Source organism: Heterodontus francisci, chromosome 13, assembly GCF_036365525.1.
Source record: "Heterodontus francisci isolate sHetFra1 chromosome 13, sHetFra1.hap1, whole genome shotgun sequence".
In the NCBI taxonomy this organism is placed as follows: Eukaryota; Metazoa; Chordata; class Chondrichthyes; order Heterodontiformes; family Heterodontidae; genus Heterodontus; species Heterodontus francisci.
This window is the reverse complement of record NC_090383.1, coordinates 116,682,984-116,710,030: the sequence shown is the minus strand read 5'-3', so window position 1 is coordinate 116,710,030 and position 27,047 is coordinate 116,682,984. Positions and strand designations below refer to the sequence as shown.

The following is a 27,047-nucleotide window of genomic DNA, read 5'->3' as shown; positions in this document are numbered from 1 at the left end:
ACTCCAGTGCAGTACTAAGGGAGTGCCGCACTGTTGGAGGTGCCGTCTTTCAAATGAGATGTTAAACTCTGGCCTGTCTGCCCTCTCAGATGGAGGTAAAAGATTCCATGGCACTATTCTGAAGAAGGGCAGGGGAGCTATCCACAGTGTCCTGGCCAATATTTATCCCTCAATCAACATCACTAAATTATAAGTCTCCATCACTAAGTGTAAAAAACTAAAATTAAACAATTAAGATATTATCCCTCATTATCATGATGCTGTTTGTGGGAGCTTTCTGTGCACAAACTGGCTGCTGCATTTCTTACATTACAACCGTGATCACACTTGAAAAGTATTTAATTGGCTGTAAAGCGCTGATCATGTGAAAGGCGCTATATAAATGTAAATCTTTCTTTGAGAAATATGGTGTTGAGGTGAACTGGTTGGTCCTAACAAGAGGGAGCTTTAATCTGGATCAAACACATGCTGTGTCTGATTCTGCTGATGGGGCAACTATGCAAAGGTGCCTAAATATTTGAGATCGTAGGACACACATCAAACAGCAGCCTTTAATACTCACATACATTTAACAGGTGAAGAAGCTTTTGTGATCCTCAGTCAGAAACACCTTGAAGAAGTGGAATTTCCATTTCTGGATGGTGAGATGGATTGAGTGACAGGAATATGGGGCAAATTGGCAGGAGATTCTGCTCTGATGATGCTACCTTCCATGACGGTGCTTCTGATATGACCTCCTTTTTCCTCAACCGAGGATTTCCCCCCACTGTGGTTGACAGGGCCCTCAACCGTGTCCGACCCATTCCCCACACCTCTACCCTCACCCCTTCCCCTCCCTCCCAGAACCGTGACAGGGTTCCCCTTGTCCTCACTTTTCATCCCACCAGCCTCCATATCCAAAGGATCATCCTCCGCCATTTTCGCCACCTCCAGCGCAATGCCACTACCAGTCGCATCTTCCCCTCCCTTCCCCTGTCAGCATTCCGAAGGGATCGTTCCCTCCGCGACACCCTGGTCCACTCCTCCATTACCCCCACCACCTCGTCCCCATCCCAGGGCACCTTCCCCTGCAATCGCAGGAGGTGTAATACCTGCCCATTTACCTCCTCTCTCCTCACTATCCCAGGCCCCAAACACTCCTTTCAGGTGAAGCAGCGATTTACTTGTACTTCTTTCAATGTAGTATACTGTATTCGCTGCTCACAGTGTGGTCTCCCCTACATTGGGGAGACCAAGCGCAGACTGGGTGACCGCTTTGCGGAACATCTCCGCTCAGTCCGCAAGCAGGACCCTGAGCTTCCGGTTGCTTGCCATTTCAACACTCCCCCCTGCTCTCATGCCCACATCTCTGTCCTGGGATTGCTGCAGTGTTCCAGTGAACATCAACGCAAGCTCGAGGAACAGCATCTCATCTACCGATTAGGCACACTACAGCTTGCTGGACTGAACATTGAGTTCAATAATTTCAGAGCATGACAGCCCCCCATTTTACTTTCATTTTTAGTTATTTTTTCTTCCTTGTTTTTACATTCTTTTTTACAATTTTTTTTTGCATTTATTTCATTTCATCTTAGTTTGTTCAGTTTGCTTACCCACTGTTTTTTTTCAGGTTTGCACTTGCTGCTGTTCAATTTTCAGTGTATTTACACCTAATCTGTACTAATGCTTTGTCTTTCAACACACCATTAACATATTGTTTGCCTTTGCTCCGTGACCTTTTGGTCAGCTATGTGGCCTGGTCCAATTTACACCTTCTCCTTTGTTATCTCTTGCCCCACCCCCACCTCACTTGCTTATAATCTGTGACTTTTCTAATATTTGTCAGTTCCGAAGAAGGGTCACTGACCCGAAACGTTAACTCTGCTTCTCTTTCCACAGATGCTGCCAGACCTGCTGAGTGATTCCAGCATTTCTTGTTTTTATTATGGAAGATTTACCCATCTTGTTAGGTATAACTCCCATCTGCCAAAAAAGGAAGGAGTTTTGACTCCGCACTCTGAGGCTCAGGATCATCCTGTTCCTTCGGGTTGAAGAGCAATGTAAGCGTGAGAGGGGAATAATGTGCTTTGTGACATTGTGTAAACATTCCTAAAGATAAGCTCTGACTGGTACTTCGAATGAAAGCTTACGCACGGTGAAAAGAAATTCCTTTATAATATCACTGGGAATACCAAATAAGTAGATATTTTAGGACACAGTTACAGAGAGACAACAAAGAGTGAGCAGAACAAGTCTTCAGGAACACATTTTAATTGGAGCAGAGTAAGTGTCCTGGAACATTTACTGTGTTACTATGTGGATTGAGCAGTGAAACTCCTTCCCAGGATGGCAACAAAATGGAATAAAGTGGATATAATATTTTCCAAGAAGATTTGAGATAATGAAGTGACTAATGCTGTGAGTAATAAAGCTGGAGCTGTAAGTGGGCTGAGTCACTTGCTGAATAACTTCGCTTTGGACAGCCCAAAACAGCACATTCTCTTCATACCATAGGCACCTCAATAGTAGTCCTATTAAGTCACCTCTTTTATTTAGCTAGTTTTTAACTGAAATGTATCTTGCTGTGGGCATTGGAGATTATCCAATGATACTTGGGGATATTTTGCATTATTCATTCTGTTTTACACGACCCCTGTCATCCCCTCAAGTGTGACTGGCCCGATGCGAAGGGTGCCATGCCTGTCACTCCATCAGGTACACGTACCTAGGTATACCTAGGAAATGGAGTCAAGTTGCAGGCAGGTGAGAGTATACAGCTGTAGTTGGTCCAGAATTGCTCAATTTCAAAATGAAAAGAGAAGGTTGAGAGGTGAGATGATTGCTGCTTTTAGGATTCTAAAGGACCTAGCTAGAGTGCGGTGGCATTGAGTAAATTTAAGGAGGAGATGGACAGATTTTTAATTAGTAATGGGTTGAAGGGTTATGGAGAACGGGGAGGAAAGTGGGTTTGAGGCCGAGATGAGATCAGCCATGATCGTATTGAATGGCGGAGCAGGCTCGAGGGGCTGAATTGCCTACTCCTGCTCCTAGTTCTTATGTTCTTATATTCTTATATTGTTGACTCTGACAAGCAGCTTTACCTTGTCTAGAACACCAGAATCAGAGAACTCAAACAATATTTCAGTGAGCAAGGGTCAATCTACGGTATGTGAGTTATGAGTATATGAGTTATTTGAATTGTCAAATGTTGTAAGTGCAGTGTGCTTGTATGTGTCTGGTGGATGAGATGGTTTATATATAGAATAATGGATACCCAGGAGTGAGTTCCAGACTGGAATCAAATTGAGAGGCTCCAACAAGATCACAAACCAGAAAAGCAAAGCTATTAAGTGGTTACCCATCCCGTAATCCCTAGCCCTGATGTTGCTTCTATCTGCGAGTGTGTGTGAGAGTATGTATATGTGTGTGTGTGTGTGTGTGTGTGTGTGTGTGTCTGTGTGTGTGTGTGAGAGAGAATCTGTATACGAGTGTATGTGTGTGAGCGTGTGAGAGTGTGTGTGAGAGTATGTATGTGTGTGAGCGTGAGAGTGTGTGTGTGTGTGTGTGTGTGTCTGAGAGAGAGTCTGTATGCGAGTGTATGTGTGTGAGTCTGTGAGAGTGTGGGTGAGAGTCTGTGTGCGAGTGTATATACGTGACAGTGTGTATATTTGTCATCCGTATTCTTTGCCACGGATATCATAGTTGAGGTTCATGCAGATAGGTGTGCTGCTGTTCACAGAGGGGAAATTAACAAACACGAGATAAGTGGCAGTCAAAGGATTGAGTGGGGAAAGAGCCATCAATGTATGCATATCATTGCACAGAAAAATAAACACAAAAAGTACTCGAGAAACCAAACCCATCAAACAATTAGCAGCACACTCACCACAGCTCAAGTCACTGTCAGGTTCCAGCACATCGGCAGGGACATCCCAGAATGAATTCTCCCAGTCAACGATGTTGCCTATTTCATCACAGGTTAAGTCCAACAGCGTCTGGCCAGACATGCTGAAGTTCCAGAGGCGGAAGTTATAGAGCTCGCCGGTGTAGGTGCTGCTGGCTGGAATCATTTCAGGTGCCAGTGTGAGTGTGCCCCTGTTTGCAATGACCTTGTTTCTGGACGCCGTGCAGGGGTTGAGCTCGTGTTTGTCTTGAGTCTGGGTAATGACATCACCAGAAGTGCCATCCCAGGAGAGGCACAACTGACGCCAAGCGTCCGTGACCATCTCGTCGGAGAAATTTTCCTCCCAGATTTTGCCCACGTCACACACCACATCGGAAACTGCCAGACGGATTTTGTCTCTATCTTTCCTGAAGTTGATCAGCGTCATGTCACTGCTGTCCAAGTAGGAGAAGAGGGTCCACCTCTTCGCCACGGTGGATGACCTGACCTCCATGCACACTGTGAACTGCCGCAGCTCTGGGATGGCAACCGAAGGGGAGACTGAGATGGCCTGGCTTTGAGAAGTCTTCGTCAACACCACCTTCTGATTCCGCAGCGAGACTGCCACTTAACATTAACCCAAAAAGAGAGGGACAAAAATGAGTAGAGTTCAGTTACAGCGGTATAGAAAGAGGATGTGTGAAGACAAAGGGTGAGGAAAGGAGCCTATGCTATCACTGAACAGTGCGACGTATTCATTGAGCTCAACCATTGAATCATACAGCACAGGAGACCATTCGGCCCACAGTGCCCATGCTGACTCTTTGAAAGAGCTATCCAGTTAGTCCCAAGCCCCCTGCTCTTTCCCCATAGCCCTGCAAAATATTTTCCCCATAATTTGATTCAATAACGCAATATTCCTATTGACTGAATGCACCTTCAAATGTGCTGACAGATGACCACGCCCAATTATGGACATCCTTGTCAGCTGTTCCACCAGGTAACAGAGTATCCACAGCAACAGGTGGCTCTGGGCTGTTTTGTAAGCCCAGCTAGTGAGTGGGAAAACTACAGGCAACAGGAGTGATTTCAGCATAACCATAATACTATACAAGTGTGGTAGTGTATTGGTTACGCTTTTGAACAAGTAACCCAGAAAACTGGAGTCACAATCCAGCAAACGTGAGTTCAAATCCCACCACTGCACTTTGAAAATTTGGATTCAATTGAAACACAAATCTAGGAATAAAAGAACGGGTATCAGCAAAAGTGAGCGTGAAATTATTGGATTGTTCCAAAAACCCAACAGATTCACTAATGTCCTTTGCGGAAGGAAACCTGTGTCCTGGTCTATATGTGACTCCTGTCCCCCTGCCAGTGAGATTGATTCTTAACTGCCCTCTGAAATGGCCTGGGAAGTTACCACCTTCTCAGGGCAACAAAGGATGGGCAATAAATGCCAGAAATTCCCACATCCTGAGAATGAATTAAAATTGTGCTTCTTATGATGATGAAAATGCTTTGCCCAAGTGTGTTTGATACAGTGACAATCCATGCACCTGCTGGTGGTGGAGGTCATGAGTTTGGAAGGTGCTGTCGAAGGATCCTTGACAAATTGCTGCAGTGCATCTTGTGGATAGTACATACAGCAAACACGGTGCGCTAGTGGGGGAAGGAGTGGATGTTTAAGGTGGTGGGTGGGTTGCCAATCAAGCAGACTTCTTTATCCTAGATGGCATCAAGCAGAAGATACAGCATCATCTCAGGGCAACAAGATCAACAGATACCCCAGTGTTGCATACATCCCAAGAGGGAGCTAGGAAAAGGCTAACTAAGGGAGTCAAACATCAAAGTGACCAGCGTGTGCCCAATTACAGTGTACACATTACAGGTAATCTATTGTGCTGTTACGTTAATCTTTGTACCACAAATCCAACACATCAATTCACTGAACAAAAACAACATGAAGCAGTGAACCAAAGCAGAGTATATTTTTACTAAACATTGGACTTTTCAAGCATATGGCCGTCTCCAGTGGAAACTTGGCAATGCATCACAAATCTGTATCTGTGAGGAAATCTTATTTTTGCACTAATATTTTACCAGTTCCATGTCTGGCTTGGATTTGGAATTGAATCTGAAGGGGAAGTGGTGCAATTCATTGGAATTGTATTCCATGAGACTAAGTATTTTTAAATTCATTTTGGGAATTCGGGCATCGCTGACAAGGTCAACATTTAGTGCCCATCTCTCATTGCCCTGAGTAGGTGGTGGCGCACCTTCTTCTTGAACGGATGCCAGCGCAGCAGTTTGATGGAACTGAGCGGCTTACTCGGCCACAAGAGTTAACCATGCTGGTGTGACACTGGTGTCACATATCGGCCCAGAGTGGGTAACATAAGAACATAAGAAATAGGCACAGGAGTAGGCCATTCAGCCCCTCAAGCCTGCCTCGCTATTCAATAAGATCATGGCTGATCTGTCCCAGGCCTCAACTCCCCTTTCGGGCCTGCTCCGCATACCCCTCAACCCCCCGAGATTTCAAAAATCTATCTACCTCCTCCTTAAATACATTTAGTGACCTAGCCTCCACAACTCTCTGAGGTAGAGAATTCCAGAGACTCACCACCCTCTGAGAGAACAAATTCCTTCGCATCTCAGTTTTAAATGTGTGACCCCTTACTTTGTAACTATGTCCCCTAGTTCGAGATAACGGCAGCAAGTTTCCTTCCGAAAAGGACATAACTGAACCAACTGGGTTTTTACGACAATCCAACATCTTTATGGCCACTTTTACTGATTTTCTTTTAAAGTGAATTAAAATTCTCAAACTTCCTTGGTCGGATTCTGTGGATTATGAGACCAGGACTCTGAGTTACTAGTCCAATAATATGACTGCTACACTACCACACCCCTAATCCACTGAAATAATGTGCAATGAGACTGAATGAAAACTTGCTCAGTCCATTTCAAATTCTATGTGTCAGTATTTTGCTCGAAGCAGTTAACCATATATCCTAAGTTGTAACCATATTAGTAAGGGCATGCACATACATATGAATATTCTTACACAGTCTGTTCTCAGTTCAATATTGCTCAAGTTTAGCTGCTACACCGGTCCATCCACTTCTCTGCACTATGGCTAGTATGTCAAAAGGGAGAATTTGCCTGTTTTATTTGAGTTTGTTGCAAATCACACACCCGCGTGTGGAATGCTTTTCAAATAACATAGCTGGCATCAAGATACAAACCATTTAAATAAATGCTTGATTAAGAAATCATGTAAAAGTGATTCTGCCTCAATATTTAGATTAATGGATAACTGGCATTGAGTTGGAATCTAATCGAGGGGTTCAGATGGTTTATATATAGAATAATGGATACCTGAGATTGGGAGTTACAGAATGTACTAAAACAGATTATCTGTCATTCTCACATTGCTGTTTGGGAGAACTTGCTGTGTGCAAATTGGCTGCTGCATTACAACACTGTCTGTCAAGCATATGCAACATCCCAAGATTGTGAAAGGTGCTATATAAATAAAAGTCTTTCTTTCTTTCTTTAAAGTACAGCATTAGCCATAGTAGAAACATTTCTGAAAGCCATACCCTTATAAACATGCCAATTGCTTTATCACATACCTTGTGTGTAGGTGGCACTGAAGCCCCTCTTTTGGATGCTAAAGTCAGTCTTGAATGTGACAATCATTTCACTTCCTGTAGAGTTCAACGTGTGGCCCTTAGCTGTGACACCGCAAAATTTTATGTGCTCGGCCCCAGTGCTTATTGACACAACATCGTACGGACATCCTTGGGCTTCCTCTAACTCGAACTCATGAAAGGTCAACTGTATGATAAATCCAGGAGGGGCTCGGATGGTCCAGTGACAATTTAAATTAGAAACATATTCGTTGGGGAAGCAAGGGGATGTGAACTGTCCAGAGGGACTGGTTAGAGTTTCTCTGCATTCTGAGCAGCCCAACACTGCTGATTCCCAACAGGAAAAAAAAAGAAAATGGAACAATACAATTATACTTGTCAACTTGACCTCAGAAAACTCGCATCGACACGCATTGGACAGAGTCCCAGCAAGATCAGGATAGGGAAGTTGCCAAGAATTAGTTCCAGGTGTAGAGTCAGTCATTTGGCAGATGGAAATTTGATATCGATTCACAATAGCACAGCATTGGAATGTCACCAACTACAGTCTGGACCCTCTGGGCTCACTACAAGCTTTCACCTCAGACACCCCAACCCCCAAAGTTTTCACAGTTCCCTTCTTGAAAGTGTTGACTGATGCTGGGCTATTTGCCTCTGATTTCAGCAGTCATCCGCTACCCGAACCAAGTGGCTAATCTTCACACGCTAGACTGGACAGTGATTGGTAGCAGGCCATTTACCACTGACAGTACCATAGGGACAAAGGAACAGGAAGAGGCCATTCGGCCCCTCGAGCCTGTTCTGCCATTCAATTAGATAATGGTCAATCTGTATCTTAACTCTATGTACCCACCTTGGTTTGACAACCCATAATACCCTTGCCCAACAAAAATCTATAAATCACAGTTGTGAATTTTCAATTGACATCCAATCGTAACAGTTTTTTTGGGGAGCGACGGTTCCAGATTTCCACCACACTTTGTGTGAAGAAGTTTTTCCTGACATAACCCCTGAATAGCCCAGGTCTAATTTTAAGGTTATGTCCCCTTATTCTGGACTCCAGCTCCACCACCCATGCCCTCCCCCCCACCCTCGGCAGAGGAAATTGTTTCTCTCTATCCACCTCATCAACTCTTATCATAACTGAGCCCTATCTTGTCCTTACAAGGGAGGGAAATTCCTTCTGTGTGCGAGTTTAACAAGAGTGTTAACCCATCCTTTACAAATTATAGTATGATTATATTATGTGAATTGCACAGAGGGAGTTTCCCCCCTCACCTGACTCCTTATTTTCTCAGATTTTTCTCAGATTATGCATGTGCTTTCATCAATCGCTCCTGAGTTCGCTGATCCACATTGGCTCCTGGTCTGGAAATGCCTCAATTTTAAAATTCTCATCCTTGTTTTCAAACCCCTCACCCCTTCCTATCTCTGTAATCATCTCTAGCCCTACAACTCTCCAAGATCTCTGCGGCCCTCCAATTCTGGCCTCTTGTGTGCATCCCCGATTTTCTTCGCTCCTTCGCCCCTCTGACAGTATGTTTAAATGTTGGAATACTTGAATCCAAAGGGTTTGCTGTCTGAAGGCAGTTTTTACTGGGGGCGGCGGGGAGCTTGTTTGCAAGAACTCCCTGACATGGGGCAAGGGGGGGTTCCATATTGGGCTGGAGCCTCTCGACAGGGGCCCACTAGGCCCCTTGCATTAAGCTGCCCCTAGGTGAAGCTGTTTTATGGTGGGGCAGACCTCATTCAACATCCTTTGTGCAGCTCCTTCCAGCAAGTGTCACTGGCTTGTAGACAAGACTGGAAGCCCTGTTTGAACCTGTCCATTGCTTAGCCTAATCCACCAACTGAATCCAGCACCTTCCTGCTCTGTTGCTTCAAGTACCACTCAGCCCAGTTCTATTGATTATTGGGGTTTAAACTATCTAAGAGCTGGCTACAAGTGTATTTTCTGAATAAGAATCTTGGGTCCAGTACTGTAGCAGAAACCATGCCCCAATGCTGTGAAGACATTGAGATGAGAAGGGGTTGCAGTTTTAGCATCAGCAAGGCAAAAGAAGGAAGAATGCAGAGACAGTCAGGGCTGCACACATCGTTCTGACGATGCACCGGCATATAGAATTTTTTTGTGGGTGTCTGTTAACTATTTTTACAAGCTTGCAACAGTCAATGGTTATCAAAGCATAGCAATACACCAAGCATGTCAGTGCCAGTTGGTTATGGGTAATATTTCTTTTTATTTACATAATTTACATGTCTTCTTCTGGACTTGAGCCCATCACTTCTACTCCTCTTTATTCTTCTCTTTACTCCACTTGGGCCCTTCTCTCCCGCTGTCCTTAAAACCTACCTCTTTGACCAAGCTTTTGACCATCTGTCCCAATATCTCTTTCTTTGGCTTAGTGTCAACTTTTGTCTGATGGCACTCCCATGAAGCACCTCAGGATATTTTTACTACATTAAAGGCACTATATAAATGTAAGTTGTTTAGACATTCAAGAATAGACAAACACAATCAACAACAATCTAATATTTTGGTCATGATCAGCAATGAGTAAGACTGTATAATACACTGAGCACTATCAACAGTACAAACGGCTATGAACTGTACTGAAAAACACCAATACATAACACCATCAACTGTGCCAAACACGACCAATAACACATAACACTGCAGGGGTGCTACTGTTCAACCACATCACCCAGCCCCTCGACCTCTACCACTAAGTAGAACAAGAGCCGCAATGCCATGGGAACACCATCAACTTCAAGTTACACCTCATCCTGGACATATGTACATCATCGCTGGATCCGGGAATTCACTGCCGAGTACCTTCATGGAAGCACTAAGACCTCAATGGGTCAAAAGGAAAGCACACTACCATCTTCTCAGAGCAACTAAGCATGGGCCTTGCCAGCAATGCCCACATCCCAAGAATGTATTAAGTATAACACTATGAATTATACTCAATACTACTGACAATACCTAACACTATTAGCAATAGCTAATAAATTGCAGTGTCCTCAATACATAACACAGTAAAATATACTTAGTACTATCAATGATAGGCAATGCTGCCAATTATATATAACACTATCAACTATCAGCAATCTGTAACACTATTAATTATACATAACACAGTGAACAATGCACAGTACAAGACACAATTCACAATAACACAATTAACAATAGTCACCATTGTCAACAATATGGAAAACTGCCACCATTATCAACAGTACATAACATTGTCAAATACATATATATATATAAAACACTATTTCCAACGCATAACACTGCAAACAAGTCAAAATGATCAGCAATATTCAACACTATCAAACTATCATTAATATCCAACAATACACATCACCGATAGTATACAGCATGATAATGAATACACAACACTCTCAATAACACATTATTATTTCTACCGAACATCATCAGAATTTCTACAGTGTTGCTACTGCCCAACATTATGAGTAATGTTAATAATATCAATGGAATTGACACGATTAGCATTATCCTCATTTCTAACACAAGAGGAGAGGCTTGACAATCCATACTTTCAACTGTCCAATCGGAATCATAACAATATCAGTATTTCAGGCATTCTTTATATCTTCAGCCCCAATAGTATATTCTATCAAAAGTATCATCTACTTATGCTATCAGAGCTGTGCGCAAGGTTCCCTCTGTATTCGGACAATGAGAAATATTAACACTAAAACTATCACCGATATTCCCTAGTTCCACAACCTCCACGCTATATCAGCAACATTCAACAATTCCTAAAAACATTAAAATAATGCGGAACCGACAAAGGGCACCTGGCCTTTAAATCTTCCTCCTTTTGTAGACAATATAGCACCATGTCATGGATTGTATCCAACCTATTTAATCTCATGGCTGTAAATTCTGTTTAACTATTCATTAAAGCTAATCAAGCAAAACTTCCTAATGCTTTCCTCCACCATCATTATTCAACCCTGCCTTACTCCCCTTCACAGACATCATCTTTACTTCTGGGCATTAAGTCCCGTGAAGCTTTTGATTATTTCAGCTCTGCATCTATCCCTATAACCCTCAGTCCCATTCCTAACCCATATTTATCCATGCGAGCATATGAATTAGGAGCAGAAGAAGGCCACTCGACCCCTCAAGCCTGCTCTGCCATTTAATAAGATCATGGCTGATCTGATTGCAACCTCAACTCCACATTCTCGCGTACCCCCAATAACCTTTAACGCCCTTGCTGATCAAGAATCTATCTACCTCTGCCTTAAAAATATTCAAAGACTCTGCTTCCACTGCCTTTTGAGGAAGAGAATTCCAAAGACTCCCGGCCCTCAGAAAAAAAAATTCTCCTAATCTCTGTCTTAAATGGACACCCATTATTTTTTAAACAGTGACCCCTAGTTCTAGATTCTCCCACAAGGGGAAACATCCTTTCCACATCCACCCTATCAAGAACCCTCAGAATCTTCAGTGTTTCAATCAAGTTGCCTCTTACTCTTCTAAACTCCAGTGAATACAAGCCTAGCCTGTCCAACCTTCCCTCATAAGACAACCCGCCCATTCCAGGTATTAGTGTAGATTAGATTAGAGATACAGCACTGAAACAGGCCCTTCGGCCCTCCGAGTCTGTGCCGAACATCAACCACCCATTTATACTAATCCTACACTAATCCCATATTCCTACCAAACATCCCCACCTGTTCCTATATTTCCCTACCACCTACCTATACTAGTGACAATTTATAATGGCCAATTTACCTACCAACCTGCAAGTCTTTTGGCTTGTGGGAGGAAACCGGAGCACCCGGAGAAAACCCACACAGACACAGGGAGAACTTGCAAACTCCACACAGGCAGTACCCGGAATCGAACCCGGGTCCCTGTGAGGCTGCGGTGCTAACCACTGCGCCACTGTGCCGCCCTTCTCTGAACTGCTTCCAATGCATTTACATCCTTCCTTAAATAAGGAGACCAATACTGTATACAGTACTCCAGATGTGGTCTCTCCAATGCCTGTATAGCTGAAGCATAACCTCTCTACTTTCTGTATTCAATTCCCCTCACAAAAAACCTTTTGACACCCAAATTTAGCTCTTTAAAATGGTTCTGATGGTCAGACTGCATCCTTAAAACTGGTCATGTTGATGTAAATAAATTCTCAACCAATGGGGTCATTCTTCGTGTATGAGCATAAATGCTGACTTCTGACAGGCTATTTGACTAGGTGCCATCACAGCTGAACCCGAACATCAACCCTAGAGTCCACATAAGTAAGTCTATTCCACCAAGAGACACTGGGCAACCAGGGCTTTCTCTGAAACCTAAAGATGATGACTGCCACAGTGAGAAAACAAACACTTAAGGGAAAATTTTGTGAGGGTCCAATTTTTTGATATGTGCTGCCTGTGTGCAAGGCCTCACCATAATATCTTACAATATTGCCCATTAATACATGCATGTCATAGTCATAGAGAGATACAGCACTGAAACAGGCCCTTCGGCCCACTGAGTCTGTGCTGACCATCAACCGCCCATTTATACTAATTGTACATTAATGCCATATTCCCTACTACATCCCCACTTTCCCTCAATTCTCCAACCACCTACTTACACTAGGGGCAATTTACAATGGCCAATTTACCGATCAACCTGCAAGTCTTTCGCTGTGGAAGGAAACTGGAGCACCTGGTGGAAACCCACAAGGTCACAGGGAGAACTTGCAAACTCCACACAGGCAGTACCCAGAACTGAACCAGGGTCACTGGAGCTATGAGGCTGTGGTGCTAACCACTGCGCCGCCCCACTGTGCCACTGGTTCATGTGACACTCTTCTGTTCACAATTTTAACCCATTCACTGTTAGTGGGTTAATGTCGTCACTATATTGGTAGACAAAGGGAATGACACAAACAAATTAAGTTTTGTACACTAAAATCCACAGTCACCATGCCTTTGTTACCTCTAGGCGCAACTATTCCAATGCACTCCTGGTCGGCCTCCCATCTTCTACCCTCTGTAAATTTGAGGTCATCCAAAACTCTGCTGGCCATGTCCTAACTCACACCAAATCTCATTTGTCCATCACCCCTTAGGTTAGGCAACACCTCAATTTTGAAATTCCCACCCTTGTTTTCAAATCCCTCCATGGTCTTGCCTTTCCCTATCTCTGTAATCTTCTCCAGCCCTACAACCCTCCGAGATATCGGCACTCCTCCATTTCTGGCCTTCTGCGTATCGCCGATTTTAAACGCTACACCGTTGGTAGAGTGCCTTCAGATGCCTGGGCCCTAAGCTCTGGAATTCCCTCTCTAAACCCCTCTGCCCCTCTACATCTCTCTCATTGTTCAAGAACTTCCTTAAAGTCTACCTCTTAGACCAAGCTTTTAGTCACTGCTCATAATATCTCCTCTTTTGGTTCAGCGTCAATTTTGTGTCTGATTACGCTCCTGGCAAACACTTTGGATGTTTTACTATATAGAGTCATAACGGCACAGAGGGAGGCCATTCAGTCCATCTAGTCCATGCCAGTCTCTGCAAAACAAAGAACAAAGAACAGTACAGCACAGGAACAGGCCATTCGACCCTCCAAGCCTGCGCTGATCTTGATGCCTGCCTAAGCCAACACATTCTGCACTTCCGGGGCCCATATCCCTCTATTCCCATCCTATTCATGTATTTGTCAAGATGCCTCTTAAACGTCGTTATCGTGCTTCCACCACCTCCCCCGGCAGCAAGTTCCAGGCACTCACCACCCTCTGTGTAAAACACTTGCCTCGCACATTCCCTCTAAACTTTGCCCCTCGCACCTTAAGCCTATGTCCCCTAGTAACTGACTCTTCCACCATGGGAAAAAGCTTCTGACTATCCACTCTGTCCATGCCGCTCATAACTTTGTAAACCTCTATCATGTCGCCCCTTCACCTCCGTCGTTCCAGTGAAAACAATCCAGGTTTATCCAACCTCTCCTCATAGTTAATACCCTCCAGACCAGGCAACATCCTGGTATACCTCTTCTGTACCCTCTCCAAAGCCTCCACATCCTTCTGGTAGTGTGGCGACCAGAATTGCACACAATATTCTAAGTGTGGCCTAACTAAGGTTCTGTACAGCTGCAGCATGACTTGCCAATTTTTATACTTTATGCCCCGACCGATGAAGCAAGCATGCCGTATGCCTTCTTGACTACCTTATCCACCTGCGTTGCCACTTTCAGTGACCTGTGGACCAATCAGTCCCATTCCCCCTGCTTTAACCACGAAGCCCTGCAAATTTATTTCCTTCAAGTGCCCATCTAACTTTCTTCTGAAATCATTGATCAGTTCCGCTTCCACCACCCACGTAGGCAGCGAGCTCCAGGTCACTACCACTCGTTGTGTAAAAAGGTTTTTAAAGGTCATTAAAGTTGCTATATAAAGTGTTGTTCTTGCTGTACACCACCAATGCCAATTATTAGTTTATTGATGATATTTTGTTTGTGATGCCTTTCACAATGTAGCTGCCGTCAGCCAGTAGTGTGTTTCTCAAATTCCTACCGCCTCGTCTGAAGACATGGACACATGCTGAGGGCTAGGTCCTTGTGAGCCACAGCCCTCCACCCATGCGGCTTTCTTTCACGTGCAAGAATAAGGCAGGAATTTCTGACAGACTATTTCTCGGTGGGAGCCGAGTACTTCATGCCTGCACATTTCTCAAATTCAGAAGCAGGAAGACCAGTTCTAGCACTACGATCCATGGCTTTATCTGAGAGCAAGCAACCCAGCCCAGAATGGGGACTGCCCAAGAGACCTTCCTGTTCTGTATGAGTCAATGCCACACAAGGTAGTACCTACTGCCCAGGAGCTTTCAATCAGAAGTGAGATGAGAGGAAGAGGGCCAACAGACACTCATCATGACATTCTCATTAGAATCAGGAAGTGAATCAGAATATACAAAACCCTTTGAAGTACAACCAAATTTGCTTCTCAGAGTGCCTGAGTGGTTTAAATTATGCACATATGTTAGTTCCTTATGCTGGGTTTAGTCTTATTAATGAAAGCAAGCTTGCCAAGGGAAAGGGAATGGAATAAATTGGTAGCACAGAAAAAGAACAAGTGGAATGGAACAAACTAGAAATAAGATTAACAGAAAATCATGCAAAATATTAGCACATTGTAAACTATAAAAAAATACAGCAACCATTTCAATCAACACTTTAGTTCAAAACCTGCTGCTGTCGATATCAGCGCCTGTTATTAACAGTGTTTTGACATTCCTTTTTCCCCTATTTTAATTTACCCCTTAAGTTATCTATAATGTATTAAAAATCTGCACAGTCTTCCTGTGGTTGCATTTGTCTCACACTTTTATGTCAACTTTCTCCATTGTAAAAGCCTACGCCCACATTTCTAATGGAAGCAGGCCATGTAAACTTGTCATACTGTAATTTCGCTCTCCCAACAGTGGTGGCACTGTAGCAGTCTTCAGCTTTATATAACCCAAATCCTCTGCCTGTGTAGTTGGGAAACTCCTTTGCTCCAACCAGCTCTACTCCTATCCTGCCCAAATTGCTGTACAACTTGCTAGCTAACTGTAAGTTTATTCACATATTGAAGAGTAAATGTCTGCACTCACTTTCTGTCAATCCTTTCCATTATAAGTACCTATGCCCACATTTGTAATATGTAAATTGACAAGCTGCAATTAGGTCCTCTCGCCAGTGAAGGTGCTGCAGATCCACCAGTGCTAGGAGGGTATAATTACAGCCTAATGTTAATATCGGCAAGATCCATTATTACAAAAACAGGTCATTCCACCCAACTGGTCCATGCCAGTGTTTATACTCCACACTCCTCCCACCCTTCTTCATCTCACCTTAATCCTCTCTTCCTTTCCTGCTCATGTGCTTATTTAGCTTCCCCTTAAAGGCATCTTTGCTATTCACCTCAACTACTCCCTATGGTAGCAAGTTCCACATTCTCACCACTCGCTGGGTAAAGAAGTTTGAATTCCCTATCTGATTTCTTGGTGACTATCTTCCATTAATAGACCCCAGTTTTGGTCTACCCCACAAGTGGGAACATCTCTATGTCTATAATCTCTTATTTCTGGTATCATCCTTGTAAATGTGGATGCAGGAATCTATATCGGAGATATAAAAAAATAAGATTCTAAAGTGGAGATTGAATTACATCTGCTGGCCCCTTGATCCAATTATCCCTGGGCCTCTAACCCTGCTTCGCCAGAAGATGCCACTTGTCTTGACTCCCCGTGAGCAATGCCAAAGGAGATCAGTTCACTTATAGTAGGCAGCTTAACGGACCAATAGACAGTGGAATGTCATCCAAATACTTCAAGCATTCACCTACTAATATCGCCAACAACAGCAGTTTTTGGACTATTAGCTTTAAATGTTCAAAATAAAAAAGACAATGTTTTAACTAAAGAAAAAAGTCATTCGCTAAATAAACCAGAAACGTCATTCCAACTATGAAACAATCGAAACTGAAATGATGTTTTCCCTCCAGTTCTGGGAAGGAGACGAGCTTACCTGTGGGATCGAGACAGATTGTGAAAACAGCCAAACGGCAGAGAAAATTCCAGAAGCTCCAACTGCGGTAGAAGCACAACACGCTGGCTTTGTGGGACATCCTGCAGCAAAAAATAGGCCCAAGGGCACAGAGAAACAAGGGTAAGTCTTCAGAGAAATGATTGGCTCACATTCCAATGGGGACATAGCTTTTTCACTCTCAGCTTAATGGAGCACAATATTCCCCACTACTCATTTTATACATAATTATACAGCTTGTCTAACAAGCCATTTGGGCTGGGAATATCCTTGGAGCTGCTTGTGCACTTCCTCTGTAACTTTGCCAGAAAACAGGATTTGCCATGACACTTTTGGGGATGGATTGGGAGCAGCTCCTTGCTTGTAGGTGAGATAGTGGCAAAGTAGTAATGTTACTGGACTAGTAATACCACAGCCCAGGCTAATGCCCTGGGAACATGGGTTCAAATCCCACTATGGCAGTTGGTGGAATATAAATTCAATTAATTAATAAATTCAATTGATTAATAAAAATCTGCAATTAAAAGCTAGTTTCAGTAATGGTGCCATGAAGCTATTGTTGTAAAAACCCATCTCATTCACTTATGTCCCTTTAGAGAAGGAAATCTGCTGTCCTTAACTGGTCTGGCTTAAATGTGACTCCAGACCTATAGCAATGTGGTTGACTCTTAACTGCCCTGTGAAATGGTCTTGCAAACCACTGAGTTGTACCAAACTGCTACGGAAAAATCAATGTTTGTGCACCTTCACCACAAGCACTGCAGTGGTTCAAGAAGATGGCTCACTACCATCTTCTCAAGGGCAATTGGGATGGGCAATAAATTCTGGCCTTGCCAGTGATGCCCACATCCTGTGAATGAATAAAAAAAATTCAGCCCTTTGAGCCTGCTCTGTTGATCATGGCTGATCTGCACCTCTACCACTGAACCCCTCCAAAATGAGTTGTCTCACCCTGTGCCAGGAACGGAAACTGGGCACCTTTCTGATCTGTACATCTCAATTCTACACTGAGCTGCCGACTGCACTCCTGCAACTGTCCAGCTATCTTTGCATCATATGATACCTGGGTAACTGCCTCTCCAGTAATTATACCATTAAAACAAATTCAGATTAGCTTAATCATCTTGCTTAAATATGTCTTGTGCAAAGAGGAAGTTCAGTATACTGGGATTCCTGACTCATTCTCTGGATTGGCACAAATCCTAAAAGGGGGTTAACTAGGCTGTTATTAGTGTCTTTTCACCACTCATGTTAAACAGTGCATTTTGCTTTGAAACTGCTGCCTTGTAGGTTTAGAATTGGAATCCTCCGCCATGACATCATTAGGTTCCACTCCAGTGACAGCACAAGTGAGGAATGCTGGCTTCCGGAAAGCATTCCCCATTATAAAAATTAACTGGGTATAGGAAGCTCTCTGGCTCCACTTCTCTCCATCATTAGTAATTTGTGGCACAGTGGTTAGCACTGCAGCCTCACAGCTCCAGCGACCCAGGTTCAATTCTGGGTACTGCCTGTGTGGAGTTTGCAAGTTCTCCCCGTGTCTGCGTGGGTTTCCTCCGGGTGCTCCGGTTTCCTCCCACATGCCAAAGACTTGCAGGTTGATAGGTAAATTGGCCATTATAAATTGCCCCTAGTATAGGTAGGTGGTAGGGAAATATAGGGACAGATGGGGATGTGGTAGGAATATGGGATTAGTATAAATGGGTGGTTGATGGTCGGCACAGACTCGGTGGGTCGAAGGGCCTGTTTCAGTGCTGTATCTCTAAATAAAAATAAATAAATAAATAAAATTTCATAGCGCAAAACCTGCTATTATGAACTGGTGAGAGACCACAGTAAATGGAGACTTGTTTCAGTTATTGTTGAACAGAAAGGGGATTCATCCTAACCTCAAAAGTTTCCAGCTTAAAGTATCTTAGTTACACAAACAGGCTCAACAACTAGTTCTCTAAAATCTAGGGAAGCACAGACTGTGGCGTGGTTTGATCAAGGTTTTTAAGATGATGTAGGGACAACACAGTGCTTTTATAGATCAGTTGATTCAACTGGACAAGTTAGGGAGGGATAGGGTTCACTCTTAGACTTTTTTATGTAAGACCAGCACTAAGTTCAATGTTAGGAACGTCACCTTTTCCCAGAGAATAATAGACCTCTGGAACAGGCCACTGATTCAAGTGATGGACGCTGATTCAACAAATTCATTTAAATGAGATATGTTTCTGGCTGAGGAGGAGATCACCTTGTAACGTTAATCAGTACCAGAATGATCTCTTGGCTTAGTCTCAATCATCCTGAGCCAGAATGTTGTGGATTCAAGTCCCACTCCAGAGATTTGAGCACAAGATCTAGGTTGATAGTCCAGTGCAGTACTGTCTTTTGGATAAGACATTAATCTGAGATCCCGTCTGACCACTCAGGTGGACATAAAAGATTCCATGGTGCTATTTCGAAGAAGTGATACAGAGTTCTCTCTGGTGTCCAAGGAAAAATACACCCACCAAAACAAGGCAGCAAACCTACTAATGTTCACCATCAACTTCAGCAGATTATCAACACATACCAGTATATATAGCAATCCTCCAACACATATTATACCAGCCATCGACCAAAACACACACAGCAATCTCCCAAAATAGCAATCGGATGAAATTTCAGCAACCCACCAAAACACACCAGTAACCCAACAAAAATGTCTATGAATCTATCCAGACATGTCAACAAAAACATCAAATAGATGGGAAACTCACTGAAGTGCAACAGAAATCCAACAAAAGACATCAGCATTGCTGCCAAATTACAATATCCTATCAAGCCACACAACGAACATATTGTAATCCACCAAAATGTGTCCGTAATAAATCAAAAAAAGCAACTATGCTCCAAAACCATCAATAATCTGCCAAAGCACAAGCAAACCACAAAGTATACCAATAACCCCAACATATATATATATATATATATATATATATATATATATATATATATAAATTACTCTATCCATACACAAATAACACAGATTTCAAAAACAACCCACAAAAACAAACTAGAATCACTGTTACATACAAAGCATGCCATAACCCACCAAGAAGCATAAACACACCAAACACATCAGCAACCATTCGAACCCACCAACCATATTCCAGAATTGTCAAATAAAAACAGAAAGTGCTGGAAATACTCAGCTGGTCTGGCAGCATCTGTGGAGAGAGAAACAGAGTTAACGTTTCAGGTCGATGACCTTTCATCAGAGCCTAGAATTGTAAAGGAGCAAGTCAACCAGCTCTACAAATTTGTAAAAATGAACTCACCAAAACACACCAGCAAATACACCAACTCAACCAGAAAATTCACCACCAATTTTGCCAGAAAACCCACGAAAATTCACCATCAGTTTTACCAGCATGTGCCAGCAAATCCACCAAAACGCACCAAGGAATGCATCAAGATATACCAGGAAACCAACTCACATTGCAAAGAAGTCGCAGTATTCTGCCTTTGACACATGAAAATTCTGCTAGCATATCCAGCCAACTAATATATGAGAAAGTATGGAACCAGGAGAGGCTGTGTATCTCAAATCTCTTGGTTCCACAGAGCAGTTATAACTTGCATAGCCTTGGGCAGTCTTTCATTGTCTGAGGAAAGTATCTAACCACAGGTAAATATTTGAGGTAATTGTCTCTCTAACCTTTGCAAAGCTCAGTACTGACGTTTTAATTGGCATTCTTCTGCTTTGCATATTATATTCTGATGACGACGTTTTCCATGCTGCTAGCATTGAGCAGCGTCATACATGCCTTTCGTTCTTCTCATATGACCTTTGATGCCATTATGTACCAAACATAGTATTTTTCCGATATGGCGCTAACTGGATTTTTTGAGGTTATTCCACCTAACACAGAGGAGGGTGGGCGGGGGTGCGGATTCTCCCAATTTTTGTGTTGCCCTGTCCAATCACAGTCTACATTAAATTACTTACTTACCTTCACATTATTCAGGCCTCTGATCTGTGTAAAAAACCTCAGCCAGTACAAACTCCTTTCCCCCAATTAAAGCAAACACAGTTTGTGAGTGTCTTCAGATCGTACAGCTTCAAACTGTTCTAAACACCTTTGTTCTTCTCTGAGCTGTGCAGCCGTCAGATAGTATGACGCTCCTTTTTACACTGTGCAGGAGGAAGCCATCCACACAGAATGTTTAAACCTGCACTCAGCATTCTAAGTGCGGTTTCATTTACAAGCCATTAAGTGCTAAATACTACAGAAACCAGCCACTACTAAACTCACAAAGTAAAACCAGGCATTGTTTCAGATGTTAACCATGGGTAGCACTCTTGTTTCTGAATCAGAAAGTCACAGGGTCAAACCTCACTCTATAAGACAAACATCTAGGCTGGTGCTCCCAGTGCAGTACTGAGGAATATTGTTCAAATGAGGCATTAAACTCAGATCCTTTTTTTTTATTCATTCATGTGATGTGGGTGTCGCAGGCCAGGCCAGCATTTATTGTCCATCCCTAATTGCCCTTGGAACTGTGTGGCTTGCTAGGCCATTTCGAGGGCATGTAAGAGTCAACCACATTGCTGTGGGTCTGGAGTCACATGTAGGCCAGACCTGCTAAGGACAGCAGATTTCCTTCCCTAAAGGACATTAGTGAACCAGATGGGTTTTTTTACAACAATTGACAATGGTTTCATGGCCATCATTAGACTAGCTTTTAAATTCCAGATTTATTAATTGAATTCAAATTCCACCTTCTGCGGTGGGATTTGAACCCATGTCCCCAGAGCAATACCTGGGTCTCTGGGTTACTAGTCCAGTAACAATACCAGTACACCACCGCCTCCCCTGTCTGCTCTCTCAGGTGGATGTAAATGATCCCACAGTATTTATTTTCAAGAAGAGCAGATGATTTTTCCCTGTGTCATTACTAACATTTATCTCTCAGCAAACATTACAAAAACAGATTATCTGGCCATTATCTCACGAGCAACAGTGGAATAGCCATGTTAGGATCTAAAACTTTCTTAAGAGGTTACATAATGGCAATGACTACACTTCAAGAAGTAAATCATTGGATGTGGAGCATTTTCTGAAGGTTCTGAGGCAGTGTTGAGATGGAAAACCAATGCAAGTTCTTTCTTTCTTCATTCTTCTGCCTGTCAGTAATGAAGATGCAAGTTAATTCCTTTTAGTTCATTTATCAAGATCATTTTGGCTTGCAAGTCAAACAAAAAAATCAACCCAGCATCCCAGTTCGACGATAATCAAAATTTCAGTGTCTGTGATAATTCACTGTAACATAGTGACAAAGGGATTGTTTGTGATTTGCTTTGAACAATGTTAAAGCATAAGGGAATTGGAATATGGAGCATAGTGAATATGGGGTATGGCAGCATAGCGGTTATGTTATTAAACTAGTAATCCAGAGGCCTGAACTAATGAAGTGGACTCGTGTTTAAATCCCACTGTTCTGGCTTGGAACTATATCACCGTTCCTTCACTGTCGCTGGGTCAAAATCCTGAAACTCCCTTCCTAACAACATTTTGGGTGTACCTACCCCACATGGACTGCAGCAGTGCAAGAAGGCAGCTCAGCACCTCCTTCTCAAGGGCAATTAGTGATGGGCAATAAATGCTGGCCTTGCCAGCAATGCTCACATCCCAAGAATGAATAAATAAAATAAACAGCTGGGGAATTTAAATTCAGTTAATTAAATGAATCTGGAATAAAAAGCTAGTATCAGTAATGGTGACCATGAAACTACTGGATTGTCATAAAAATCCATCTGGTTTACTAATACCCTTTAGGGAAGGAAATCTGCCATCCTTACCTGGTCTAGCCTACATGTGACTCCAGACCCACAGCAATGTGGTTGTCTCTTAGATATAGATATAGCTCTTGGGTCTAATGGGATCAAAGGGTATGGGGCGAAAGCAGGAACAGGTGACTGAGTTGGATGATCAGCCATGATCATAATGAATGGCGGAGCAGGCTCGAAGGGCCGAATGACCTACTCCTGCTCCTATTTTCTATGTTTCTATGTTTAACTCCCTCTGAAATGGCCTAGCAAGCCACTCAGTTATATTCAAGAAGATGGCTCACCACCACCTTCTCAAGGGCAATAAATGCTGTGAATTTAAAAAAAGGAATGATAAGGCTAGTTCATTTAGCCATTTACTGGACAAGCACAGGCTAATGGTATTCTCCTCCCTGCCATCTCTCAAATCAACTGTGTCCTCTGAAGTGGCCAGTACTGTTGCTTCTGAGTCAGAAGGCTGTGGGTTCAGAGTCTCACACCTGAGACCTGAACACATAATCCAAGCTGACTCACCGGTGCAGTACTGAGGGAGTGGGTCACTGTCAAAGGTGCTGTCCTTCAGATGAGATGTAAAGCCGAAGCCCTGTCTGCCCTCTCAGGTGGATGGAAATGATCCCGAAGTACTATTTCAAAGAAGAACAAGGGAGTCCTCCCTGACGTCCTTGCCAACATTAATACTTCAAATTAATACAAAAATAGATTATTTGTTCACTTGTCACATTGCTGTTTTTGGGAGATTGCTGAGTGCAAATTGGCAGCCGTGTTTCCTACATTACAACAGTGACTACACTTGATTTTCTGCAGTGTGTTTGGAACGGCACAGTGGCGCAGTGGTTAGCACCGCAGCCTCACAGCTCCAGCGACCCGGGTTCAATTCTGGGTACTGCCTGTGTGGAGTTTGCAAGTTCTCCCTGTGTCTGCGTGGGTTTTCTCCGGGTGCTCCGGTTTCCTCCCACATGCCAAAGACTTGCAGGTTGATAAGTAAATTGGCCATTAGAAATTGCCCCTAGTATAGGTAGGTGGTAGGGAAAATATAGGGACAGGTGGGGATGTGGTAGGAATATGGAATTAGTGTAGGATTAGTATAAATGGGTGGTTGATGGTCGGCACAGACTCGGTGGGCCGAAGGGCCTGTTTCAGTGCTGTATCCCTAAACTAAACTAAACTAAACATGATAGGCACTATATAAATGCAAATTCTTTCTTGCTCAGAAGAGGATCTGTAAGCAATGTGTGTTACATCAGAAAACATTCTGCGTTGCACAGAGGATGGTTCACATCTGCAGTCATTACTCTGAATGGCAATGTGTCCTTTCAGCTTTCCTCCTTCAACTCAAAGGATTTCTCTGCATTCTCCCCAATTCCCTAGGGAAGGATTGGGTTTTACTTCCCCTCCCTCTGTATGTGACTCAACTAAAGCCAGGAATTCTCCAAGTGGGAAATCAAGGGAATTATGCCAGGTTCTATCATCAGGCTGAGGATGATGGCTGGTTCAGAACTGTTGACAGCATGAACACTGAAGCATGTGCCTGAAAATATTGTAAAACATTGTAATCCCTCCATTGAGTACAATGTCTCAACAAATTTGCATATTTCTTGCACAGTCTCTAAGTTGGGGTTGGGTTCTGCGATGTTGAGGCCCGGGAATCTTTTTGGGGAGTTTTTAAAATTTGTTCTCAGGATGTAGCAAGGTGGCTGGAATGTACTGGGGAGCTTCTTTAAGTGGTAGTTTTTTTGACAACTGAGCAGCTTGCTAGAACACTTCAGAGAGCACTGAGAGAACCAGATAGTGTGGAACAAGAGTACCATAGGCCAGGTGAGAATGGCAGTTTCCCTTCCCTGAATGACATTAGTGAAACAGTTGGGTTTTTACAAAAATCCAATAACTTCTGTGCCCATATTTTCTCCTTTTTTTTCTTCATTCATGGGATATGGGCATCACTGGCTAGGCCAGCATTTATTGCCCATCCCTAATTGCCCTTGAGAAGGTGGTGGTGAGCTGCCTTCTTGAACCACTGAAGCAGTTTGATGCAACTGAATGGCTTGCTAGGCCATTTAAGAGTCAACCACATAGCTGTGGGTCTAGAGTCATATGTAGGCCAAACCACGTAAGGACAGCCGATTTCCTTCCCTGAAGGATATGAGTGAAATGGATGGGTTTTTACAACAATCCACGATGGTTTCATGGTCATCATTAGACTAGCTTTTAATTCCAGATTTATTAATTGAATTGAATTCAAATATCATTATCTGCCGTGGTGGGATACAAACCGATATCTCCAGAGCATTTGCCTGCGCCTCTGGATTTCTAATCCAGTGACACTACCACTGCACCACCACCTCTCCTAGTACCAGCCCACCAAAAACCAGATTTCTGACTGATGGGATGTGATAAGTGGTATTCCCTGGTGTTCTGTACTAAGGCCTTAGCTTTTCACCATATTTATCAATGACTTGGATGAAGGAATAGAGAATTGTATATCCAGGTTGGAAATGGCACTACATTTGGAGGCACAGTAAGTTGTGTGGATGAGAGGAGAAGTTACAAAGGAACACAGATGAAGATCAGACTTACCACTGAGGCCATTTCATTGGGTCATAGAATCCTACAGCACTGAAGGAGGCCATTCGGTCCATCATGCCCATGCCAGCTCTTTGAAAGAGCCACCCAACAAGTCCCATTCCCCTCTGCTCTTTCCCCATAACACTGCAAATTTCTCTCCAACAAGTTTATACCCAATTCCCTTTTGCAAGTTACTATTGAATCTGCTTAAGTGGGAAAAAACTAGGACCTGGAGTTTAATGTGGGGAAGTATAAGGTTTTGGATCTGAGAAAGACGAATTGGAATATTTTCTTCATGATGGCAGACTTGGAGCTGTGGAAGGGCAAAGGGATTTAGGTAGCCATGTACAGAAATCACTAAAAGCTAGGGCTTTTGTTCTCTCTCTCTCTCTCTCCCCGGGGTAGAAACTGGACCTTGTTGCATCCACTGCACAGAGTAAAACAGGTACAACTGAGGGCCACTTTTGGGACCAATGTCCCAGGTTCACAGAATGCCTGAAAGATGTCTGACCCAATATTGGATCAGGCCATTCTTTATACATTTTTGGTTGATTCCCAGGATGAAGGGGTTGGCTGATGAAGAAAGGTTGAGCAGGTCAGGCCTGTACTCATTGGAGTTTAGAAGAATGAGAGGTGATCTTATTGAAACCATATAAGATACTCAGGAGACTTTCCACCTTGTGGGAGAATCTAGAACTAGGGGGCATAGTTTCACAATAAGGGGTTGCCCATTTAAGATGGAGATGAGGAGGAATTTCTTGACTCAGAGGGTCATGAATCTTTGGAATTCTCTACCTCAGAGAGCAGTGGAGGCTGGGTCATTGAATATATTCAAGGCTGAGATAGTCATATTCTTGAACCAAAGGGCAGTCAAGGTTTGTGCAGAACATGCAGGAAAATGGAGTTGAGACCAAGATCAGATCAACCATGACCTTATTGAATGATGGAGCAGGCTCAAGGGGTCAACTGGCCTACTCCTACTCCTATTTCTTACATCCTTATGTTCTTAGCTGCCTGAACCAGACATTTGGCTATGTACATAAGGAGGCCTGATGCCTGTTTTTGGCCCCTTTACCAAAATTGGATAGAAATGAGTGGAACAGGAAGTGAGCACGATCCACTCAGCCTCTTTAGCATCTGCAAGAAAGAATGCTCCCAACGACTGCAAAATATCCCAATTGTTAACTAATGTTAATGAGGCCCGAGGCCCAATTCTGGACTGGCCTTGGGCCCTCCCAGTTGGGGTGTGCATGGCACCCATTTCAGAATTGAAAACAGGCCTAGAGGAATTTCTACCCCTCTTACCTTCTTTCCTCTTTGTCCAGAAGGTCCAACTGGCATCTGGAAAATCACGATGGACAATGAGCTCCCAGCTCTGTCATAATGAGTCTCCCTTTAAGGTTCATGCAAAAATAATCGCCCTGGCTCTCTTTGAATATATATATAAATCTGGTTTGCACAGCAGCTGCAACAGTTTAAAGTCAGGCAAATACACTTTAAAAATTGACCCCTCGAGGGTTTTTTAAAAAGGAACACATTAAAAAGGAAAGAAAATAATTAAGCATGCACATGATCACATACACT

General features: G+C 43.2%; 1 protein-coding gene across 9 annotated transcripts in view; it reads right to left on the bottom strand.

The window, feature by feature from the left end:
- The window catches only part of adgrg6 (adhesion G protein-coupled receptor G6), a 157,417-nt gene that overhangs the window by 119,071 nt on the left and 11,299 nt on the right, over window positions 1–27,047 (bottom strand). For all 9 annotated transcript variants that reach the window (XM_068045547.1, XM_068045545.1, XM_068045552.1 and 6 more), the window contains exons 4-6: window positions 17,063–17,163; window positions 7,504–7,848; window positions 3,866–4,489 (exon numbers count right to left, since the gene is read on the bottom strand). In XM_068045547.1, the coding sequence (XP_067901648.1) occupies window positions 3,866–4,489; window positions 7,504–7,848; window positions 17,063–17,163 (1,070 nt within the window). The remainder of the gene's footprint in view (window positions 1–3,865; window positions 4,490–7,503; window positions 7,849–17,062; window positions 17,164–27,047) is intronic.